The sequence below is a fragment of the Podarcis muralis genome, chromosome 2 (assembly GCF_964188315.1).
Source record: "Podarcis muralis chromosome 2, rPodMur119.hap1.1, whole genome shotgun sequence".
NCBI lineage: Eukaryota > Metazoa > Chordata > Lepidosauria > Squamata > Lacertidae > Podarcis > Podarcis muralis.
This window is the reverse complement of record NC_135656.1, coordinates 85,991,692-86,001,927: the sequence shown is the minus strand read 5'-3', so window position 1 is coordinate 86,001,927 and position 10,236 is coordinate 85,991,692. Positions and strand designations below refer to the sequence as shown.

General features: G+C 41.3%; 1 protein-coding gene across 2 annotated transcripts in view; it reads right to left on the bottom strand.

Moving 5' to 3' along the window:
• Positions 1-2,220: 2,220 nt before the first annotated feature.
• The window catches only part of TXNRD3 (thioredoxin reductase 3), a 29,293-nt gene continuing 21,277 nt past the window's right edge, over positions 2,221-10,236 (bottom strand). For both annotated transcript variants that reach the window (XM_028719215.2, XM_028719216.2), the window contains exons 11-16: positions 9,935-10,011; positions 8,615-8,771; positions 7,345-7,452; positions 6,760-6,855; positions 5,169-5,303; positions 2,221-4,672 (exon numbers count right to left, since the gene is read on the bottom strand). In XM_028719215.2, the coding sequence (XP_028575048.2) occupies positions 4,610-4,672; positions 5,169-5,303; positions 6,760-6,855; positions 7,345-7,452; positions 8,615-8,771; positions 9,935-10,011 (636 nt within the window). In that variant the 3' untranslated portion in view covers positions 2,221-4,609. The remainder of the gene's footprint in view (positions 4,673-5,168; positions 5,304-6,759; positions 6,856-7,344; positions 7,453-8,614; positions 8,772-9,934; positions 10,012-10,236) is intronic.

The following is a 10,236-nucleotide window of genomic DNA, read 5'->3' as shown; positions in this document are numbered from 1 at the left end:
GGCCAAGGAGCGCGCGCCCACTTCCCCCACCGGCGGCTTTCTTGCTGCGCGCCGCCTAGAAGCAGCCAGGGCCTAAGACAAGGTCCAAGGCAGCCCACGCCGGGATGCTTATGCTCTCCCCTTCCCACCCAAGGCCGAGGTGAAGCCGCTGGAAAGGGCGGCGCGGCGGGGTTTAGCCTCTCTGAAAGCTGCCTGGAGGCCGAGGCTCTCCTCAGGCGCGCGCGCGCGCTTCTCCTGCTGCAGGCACGCGAAGGGCGGGCAGGTGCGCCGGTTGCCAGCGGGGCGGGTAGCTCAAGCTGGTCCTCCCGTGAAAGGCCTGTTTAGAGACGAGGAAGGAGCGCGAAACACAGCAAGGAAATCCATCTCCTCTCCAGGGCAAAGCTTGATCGCCGGGGAGACTTGACCTGAACATGAGACTAGCCTGCTGGATCAAGCCAATGGGCCATGCTGTTTTCACAGTGGCCATAGAATTGTAAGGGACCCTGCGGGTCATCTAGTTCAACCCTGGTCTGCTATTGATGATACAGTGCTTCCGACTGTATCCCATGTTCCCAGAGGGCAACCTGGTACCCTTGTTTTGGACTACAACTCCCATCAGCCCTGTGTGTCAGCTGTGCTGGTCTGGGAAGATGGGAGTTATCCCAAACGTCTAGAGGGCATCAGGTTGGCCTCCTCACCTATTCCTCTGGAAGTTGAGCCAACGCAGACGTGATTTTCTACACCAGACCATTCTCTCGCCCACATTGCTCAGCTTACCATCTAGTCCAGGCACCCCCAAACTTGGCCCTCCAGTTGTTTTGGGACTACAACGCCCATCATCCCTAGCTAACAGGACCAGTGGTCAGGGCTGATGGGAACTGTAGTCCTCAAACAGCTGGAGGGTCGAGTTTGGGGGTGCCCGATAGTCCGATGAAGAGTTTTAGGTGACCAGAAGATGTGTGCACCATTTTGTCATTTTGGTTGGCTGAAGAAAGCTGTTGCCTTAATACGGACTTCAGAATTTCCCATGGGCCAACACGGGCCAACACAGCTTCATTTACAATGTTATGTTAAAATGGCAATAGAATCATATGCTTACCTATACTTTGCAGAGTTATGGTTATGCAACCAAATCATTGTGCATGCAGGGTAACTTCCAAGAGTCCAATGAAACTTTCCCTTTCTCCCCCACCCTAACACTGCCCCAATTCTCCTCCAGAGTTGGGGGGAAACCCAGAACAGATGGGGGGCATATAGGGTAGAAGGGTAAGTTCTTTTGTGGTAATGAAATGATTTAGTTATTCTGCATGTGCAATGATTAGTTGATACACCAAATTTACCTGGCATAAAATCATAAAGTTGAAAGGGACCAACACCCCTGCAATGCAGGAATCTTTTGCCTAACATGGGGTTCAAACCCACATCCTGAGATTAAGTCTCACGGTCTACCAACTGAGCTGTCCTGAAATTACATGTTACGAGAAGCTTGAAATACTTTGACAACTACTATTGGTGTGAGCTTATGTATTTAATCTAAAATTTGATCATGCCTTCCCATAACTGTGTTATCAGGAACAAAATCCTTGGGAGTTTCACAACTGTTTCCAAGATAGAACTAATTGCCCAACACCTGTCGACAGAGCTGGTCCAATAAAAATAGACAAGAGCCTTGGCCAAAGATCTGTAATGCTCCACACCTTCAGGAAATCAGCATTTTTCCTGCAGCATTTAAACTACAACTGAAAATGTAGAGCACTTTTCAGCTAACAAAACTTGGCTAAAACATAAACCAAAATCATGTAAGGTCTCAGCCTTTTTTTTACTGATGTTCTCAGAGATGGAAACTGGGGAAAAAACCTAGTTAAATGTAATTATCAACACAGTCCTGTACTCTGCTTCTTGTTATTGAACTGAATTACTGTAGAATACATAAAAGTAAGAGGCAGGCTCTATAAAGGCTTCTTTAGTGTTTTGAAGTAGCTGTGACTTCTGTTTTCCCAAGTCAATGTGTTTCTTTTTAACCCGTGTGAAGAGAGGATCATTGCTCAACCAAAGAACTGGCACAAGGAATATGAAGGAAACGCACACCCAATGCGATGTTCACCTGTCAGGTCACATATTACACAAGTGTTTATATTGATGAACCGAGTATTGTGTTTGGAAAGCAGTGACTGACAGGTTTCCTACAAGTTCATATGTGACTGCTGTCATGTGGAGAGCATGGCTACTGTACCCTTCAGCAACTGCTTCAATTTTCTTTATTTTTTACAATTTGTAATATTATACCTTTCAGGATACAAATCCTTCCAAGGTGGCATACAAATTAACATTACAATTTTATAAACACACACAAAATATGAACATACAAGAAGGTCACAGGGCAGTTGGTACTAGAAAGACTCTGCAGCACGGGACAGTCCAGCTGGCACAGGCTCAGAGTGGGTCTTGGCCTGCATCCCTCTGTTGCAATCCTTCCCACAGGGCAGATTTGTGTGTGTGTGTGTGTGCGCGCGCACATATGCATAAAGTGTGTACCACACTACAAAATTTGCTTTGCCTTAGTGTGCAGTCTTTTCCTTTGTGCGTATACGCTTGTGAAGAAGCCCCAAGGAGAACTAGCCTAATGAATAACATGGAAGGTTATGGAATCAGAAGAGCATATTAGCATTCAGTCAACTTACAGAAAAAGTTTGCCCATGCTTATGACAAAAAAAAAAAAAAAAAAGGTTTAAAATCACTGATAAGTAAAAGGGTGGTGCATAAGCAGGGAGAAAGGCGGAAATTTAAATTGCATTGATACTTTGATTTTAATTTGGAATTATTCACATGCTGCTAATATTTTCAGTGTAATGACATCGTCTTCTTCCTGCTAAATCTGTTTTGAATCACATCTGCTATCTAGCAGTTGCCTCCAGTAAGGCATGTAAAACTTCTGATGTCTGATGTTGCTATTAATATTCCCTTTGTGAGCAACAGACTTTTGTTTTAAAATATTTTTTACATCTTGGTAAAACAGTTGTAGCTCACTGACTCAGTAGGCATCTCCTCCTCCTCTTACATTAGCAGACAGCTGGAGCATCCTTAAGTTAAGAGGGACAGCGATAGCAAATTTTACACTTAGAATTTCTGTGCATTTGAAAAACCGAGGGCTTCAAGTTTCTGTATTTAAAATATTTCCAACACCACTATTAAAGCACCCTTTTAAAACATTAGGTTTTGTGCCATTTCCCCCACCCACCATACTCAGTGCCCCAGTAAGAGAAAAGACAATGACAGCCATTAAGGCTAGACTGTTCGTACTGTTGGACGATGCTTTTTTATGATTGGTGGGGCATGGGGAAGTAACATGCCCATCCCATAAGCTTTTCTGGGCCTCCAAATGTTGAGTCGTAAGAGATATTTCTCTTTGAAAAGAGGTAAGTTTTTCCTCAGGAATGAGACAGTGCACAACACATTACATTGCTCATTTACTGAACTTTAAATTCATGATACACCATAAATAGATAAAAAAACCTGTTCATATGATAATGAACAGATAATGAAATAATGCATTTCAGAAGAGACTTTTTAATCACAGAATAAACTAAACTCAAGCATACATTCCTCAAAGTAAGTAGGGAATGCCAATGGGGCTTCAGGTTTTCACTGTACTGGAATTTTTATAAAGCACAATAAACCAGTGTTTACTGCTCTGACACAGTTCAAGCTAATCGCCTGCATACAGGTAACCTAGACCAAATGCATTCCATTTTATGGCTGAAACAATGCACTTATTGCATAAAAAGGGAACGTATTAATATTACCATGAAACAATTTTGACTCTACTTGGAATTTTTTTTTCTGAGTAGTCAACTACGGGGTTAAAATCGGGGGTAAAGTTATTAAGGAAAAACTAGAGAAACTCCCCCCCCCCCCCCGAAAAAAAAAATTGTAAGCGATAATTTTGTGACTTAGGATGACTGCTTTCTCTGGTGACCAAGTACCTATTGATAAAATAATCAAGTCATCCCATTATGTGTCCTGTGAGCTATGATGCATATGGGGACATAACACATTAACTTCGTAAACTCGCTCTCCAACTTACGACCGTGTAAACAGGGATATTTATAGACACTGCAAACATATCTCACCATTCAGGTTAACAATTAACAAAATGCACTACTGACCCATCAAGGTCAATGGCTGTTGCTAGCCAATGTTATTAACTATACATTCACTCTGCCCATTGCATTTGTACAAAAGCCCTGAAATTAATAGAATTAAACTTCACTTGGATGATTCCGAAGTTCCTCTGGAAGGAATCTCTACTGACTGGACAAATAGGTTTTCCCAACTTTGCATAGAAGTCATCAGCCATGACTCGCCTCCAGATGGGGTTCAGAGCCAAAGCTTCAAAAATACACAAAAGTGCAATCTCTAAGCAAGTCAGGATTAAGTTTACCCCCTGCTGTTTTGCCATTTCCTGCAGACACCACCACCTGCCACTGAAGTTTTAGAAAATCAATGTCTGTGGTAGCAAAATACAGCATTCAGATATTCATTTACCTGTGTATATCTGAATGCTTCCTAAAATCTTCAACATAGGTAAGTGGGACAAACAGGAAACAGTTTAAAACAGCAGGGTTTAACCTCAGCAGCCACTCTGAGTGATATCTTGCCCCGAAGCCTTTGTGATGTCCATTGTAGTAAACACCTGAAAGAGAGGGGGGAAATCCACAAATTATTTTTATTAATACTATTCAGAAATTCACATTCCATTCAACACCATTCCTGCTGCAACTGTCTAATTGGACTAAAAGCCCAACACAGAATTCTCTTACTGTGAGCGTCAACCCCCAATGTGTAAGAAAAAAAAGGTAGCAGTGATTCTTTAAGCACAAAAACTTATAAACGTTCTTTCAAAGACTTGTTTTAAAGAGTAATGTTCAGTGTCATGCCTCCTAGGCAGTGTTTATCTCAGGACCCCAAGAGAGAGAAAAAGGTAAATACTGTAAGTCTCTAGAGAAGAATCACAATGGAGTGGGGAGAAAAAAGAAAACGTGTTGCAACAAAGAGATGTAACAGGACAAGGAGTGGTTGTTTGTTTAAAGATAGGAGATCCTTAAGAGATAAGTTATTGTAGAGAGGAAAATAAGTTCAAAATGCCACAAACGTATGTTATAAGATGAGAGTGGTACTGAAACTCTTACCTCTGCACAAGTTGGATGTATACCAATCGTATCATTAAGTAATTCCTTTGTGAGACCACATTTCATTGCTGCTCCGAAGCCTTGTGTAATTTCCCCTGCATTAGGTCCAAGAACATGAAATCCTATCACACGGTTCTTCAATTAAAAGGGGGGAGGAGGGAGAAGAGAGAGGTAAGTTGTCCCAGTTAGTATTTTCCCTTAAATTGTAGGCAGCTGCTTATTTGCTAGTTGTTCTGCCTACTTCTGGTATACCATTTGCAAAAAAACAACCCTGCAATCTGAATATTGAATTAGTTTCCAATATTCCAACATGAATAGAGATGGCAATCAATTTTACCATACCAGACACTACCTTAGTATGCTACACCAATTGAGAACAGGAAAAAATACAAAAGTGAGATGCTTAGAACCGCTATTAAAAGTACTTAAACTGAATTATTAGTATCTATTCATTTCTAAGCCACAAGCTCATATACAAATATATGAGAATAAAGGTAACCACTGATACATCACATTAATGAGAAGTTGGGCAGAAACCAACGAAAAGGGTTAGTTCTATTGTTCACCACATGAAAGGAATATGGAACAGGTCTAACCCCAACAAGCTGGTTGGAATTATAGGAAGGATGGTTTTCATCCTTCCTATAATTAGTTTGATGACTTAGCTCCACTAATGAAGGTTACGCATGGTAAAAACAGAAGACAAGAATACATTTTCTCACACTACTTTAAGAAAACCATTTCAGAAGAGCAGTAGCATCTTTCATAAAGCTTTGCCCAGATTCCTGCTTCCAGTGTGATAGTGAATTTTGACCTCATGCACGAATACAGTTTTGCTTACAGACCCAAACTTTAATACACATAGAACTATGTAAGCTTACCTTTAAAATACACTATGAGTTTATGTTAATTGAAAGTGTGTCACTACACCAGTGACAGCCAATGGGCTGCTCTCCATATACTCTGGACTACCTGTAAGTCCCATCAACCCCATCCATTCAGGGATTGAATGTTTAGGGAATGTTGTGGAGTTGTAGCCCACAACATCTGGAGAGCACTATATTGGCTACTCTAGTCTAGACAACAGGGTTGTGGTTACAGGCCAGTTAGGGTAAGACAACTTCATTAGCTGTCCCAAGTTGTGCACCGCAAGAGTATTTTCAGCTGGGCACTTCCAAGAAGCTGAGCTGCTTTGTGGCTTCAATAAGCAGCAGCTAAATAAAGCCAGGGAATTAGAAGCCGCAAGTTGCTTTTAGTACAGTTTTAAAATAGAACAGATAAATTAAGTTACAGTATACTTGGAGGAGGGCTGTAGGTCAGTGTGGTACATTTGTTTACAGCAGGTCCCAAATTCAATTGGGCAGTCTCTTGCTTGAAAATCTGGACGGCCACTGCCACAGTCAGTGTAGATAATACTGAACTGGATAGATTTATGGTCTGACTCACTATAGGGCAACTCTCTGTTCCCACATTTTAGCACCCTGGGCAGAACAATCCACACAACTTTGAAGTAGATGTCCCCTGGCTTTCTTTATATTTTGGATAATATGAACATGCAAGAAAACAAATGTTTTTAGAGCAGAATACCTACATTGTCAAGCTTATTGCAGATTACTTTTCCATAGCAAGTGTTGTTGTCTCTATTGGGTACTGTCCATTCAAGTGGCCAGAACAGCGCGTGATACACCTGGAAAAGAAAATTAGGCTTTTAAAGTATGTTTTCCCTTTAATGACTTTTAATAATATCCCTTGCACTTTTACAATATCTCTAAAGTGGTGTGTGCAAGCATCTCAGGAACCTACACCCTCGGGATGAAAAAGAAAGGGAAGCTGCTATCCTTATCCTTGCAAAAAGGAAAAGGAAAAAAGCATGTGGGAAAATGCCCCCACCCCCACATTTATGCTGTCAAGGAAAATGCCTGTGTGTAAGAGTGAACCTCAACAGAGGGCTAGGGACTACCCTTCCACCAGTAAAAACACTGTGCTAGGGAAACAGGGCTGTGAGGACACAGTTCCTCAAATTCTGTGGAGATTTATTTGGGAAGAAGAATATATCAGGTCAGCTACTGTTCCTACAAAAATAAACTAGATTATGAGGCACAATATGATTGCACATATATTAATACCCTGAAGAGAACCCATATTTAATTGCAAAGTTTTAAGATTCCAGTCTCACATCTAAATTGTCTTGTCCAAGTTGTTCAATGGCTCGTTCTTCCGATAATCCACAACAGCCATATTCCAGAGGTGTAAACACAGTAGTTGGTACGTTGATGTAGTCACACTAAAATTGAAAGCATACACTATGACTCACACATAAAAGCAATTGGGATGAAAATGCAACAACCATCCAATAAAACTTGCACTGGCCACAGTATAAACAGTAGCTTATACTCTTGCAGCAAAAGCAGCAGCCCAAGCTTAACACTTAAAGCGGGGCATAGATACTGGTCTGTACAGTCATACCTTGGTTTTCGAACAGCTTAGTTCATGAACAACTAGGAACTTGAACGTCACAAACTAGGCAGTAGGTGTTCCAGTTTGCAAACTATGCCTTGGAAGTCAACATCCAGCGTGGCTTCCATGGCTTCCAATTGGCTGCAGGATGCTCCTGCAGCCAATCGGAAGCCGCGCCTTGGTTTCTGAACATTTCAGAAGTCGAGCAGACTTCCGGAATGCATTCTGTTCAAAAACCAAGGTACAACTGTATATGTTTCCAAGCTCACCCCACCCCACCAACTTTCAGGATGCTTCAATATGATGCAGTCACTAGCCCTGTCCTTTTGATTATGTGCTTTGATTATTTGACTTCTATACCACTTAATATATTTAAAATATCTCTAAGCAGTATACAGAAAACTGAAGCACCAACAGACAACTTAAACAAAATATTAGAAAAATACAGTATTACATATACAAATGTTACAGTAATACAAAGTTACCAATATATAAAAATCAGTATCAATTCATTTTCCTTCTGACACACCCTCCATCTCAGTCTCCGGATTCTCACCCAGGGTCCAACAAGCTCTCAGCTCACCCACAAAAGTCTCACAATGAGAAGAGTTCCTTGGAAACTCTTCCAAAGTTCAGTTCATGTAAAAGTCTGTGTAGTACTTCCAGATTTTGTTAGGAGCATAAGATAGTCACCATGCAATCACAACTCAACTTAGAGACTACTGTAATCAAGTGGCATATAAATAAATACAAAAAATGGCTGTGGCTATACCAGGGGTTGGACAGAGATCAGTGCCTTCCACCGAGATTCATAAGTCCAATGCTATTAGCAACTGATGGTGCATAAGCTGGACCAGAAGTTACTTAAAGTGGTGACACTAACATGGATAAACGAATTCTAGGCGTCTTAACCATACCAGAAGACCATTTCAAAAAACTATTTGTCTGAACATGCAACCAGTAATAACCATAAGAAATTGAACATTTACCTTTATATTACTCCCTCCAAAAAGTCTGCGAGCTAACAGCTTGCCTGCCTGTATGGCAACTGGTGTAAGTTCTGGCTTTCCTTCCAAAACATCTCCAATAGCATAGACGTAAGGCACACTGGTTTGTTCTTCGTCGTTTGCAGGTATTTTCCCATTCCTTGTTACATGGAAGGGGGGGAAAGTTAACACTGACATAGTTCTACGATTTGATTACACTTAATAATGAAAGACATCCAATTAAGTCAATCTACTCAGGGAACAACTTCTCTCTCCTGCAGCAATCCCCCCTCCCCATCTGCTCCAGAGCGCTTGGGGACCCTCTGGAGCAGATTTAGGATGACATGGGAAAGAGAGCAAAGGGAAATCTGCTCATGTGGCCTTGGACATTACTATACATGAAGACAGACATCAGAATACCAGTTGGTTGCACTATATTGAAGAAAATTAACGTCTAATGAGTACCACACAACTTTTCATACTTGTCAGGTCAGATCAATTTCTACAATGAGCAGATTCCAACAGCCACACTCATTAGGCTATATGAGGTTTAATCCTTGAGATAATAACATTGGATGCTTCTCTAAGTGTTAAAACAAATTAAACCAATTTAATGGGAAGTGGACTCTCTTGCTTGGCTTCATACTAATTTAAAATAAATAAAGCCTGCTGTAGTTAAATTTCAAAACTGAAAAATTAAGCAGGTTTTCATGGAATTGTAGAGTTGGAAGGGACCATGAGGATCATATAGTTCAACCCTCTGCAATGCCGGGATCTTTTTGCCCAATGTGGGGCTTGAACCTGATTAAGATTCTCATGCTCTACAGATGGATTTGCAACTTAACAACTGGTAATACAGTGGTATCTCGGGTTACATACGCTTCGGGTTACATACGCTTCAGGTTACAGACTACGCTAACCCAGAAATAGTACCTCGGGTTAAGAATTTTGCTTCAGGATGAGAACAGAAATCACGCGGCGGCGGCGTGACAGCAGCGGGAGGCCCTGTTAGCTAAAATGGTGGCTCAGGTTAAGAACAGTTTCAGGTTAAGAATGGACCTCCGAAACAAATTAAGTACGTAACCAGAGGTACCACTGTAGTGAAATGCAGGAATTTATAGGAATAAAGTGCTAGTTTTAAACTAATTTTGTGAGCATGCTTAAGATACCTAGTTTCACCCTTAAGAGCTCACAGGTTCTAGGTGATAATTTAGAACAGACTTCTGAAAGTAGATGTTCTAGGAAGTCTGTTAAAAGACCAAAGCTGATTTCTAAACAAATTTCAGTATGTACCAAAATTGATTAAAGAGTTGAAATACTTACTTTGCATTAACTGCCACACCAATTTTGTCCAAGCCAATATTTCTAGTACAAGCATCACGGCCAACAGCTATCAAAACCTGCACAAAAAGGAATCATGTATCTTGTTTTGGTGGTCCTGTATTGAAAAGTCTCTCATGTAATCCAAGCAGCACTATTTGGTTTAAACCAGGGGTGGAGGGTTGTTGTTTTTCCAGTTCAAGGGTTGCACTGCCTTCTAGGCAATTACAGGTGGCTACATGCCAGTGGAAGGTGGGGGCCAGAGACAGAAGTGGACAGAGCAATTGGACAGAGCTACTTTACAA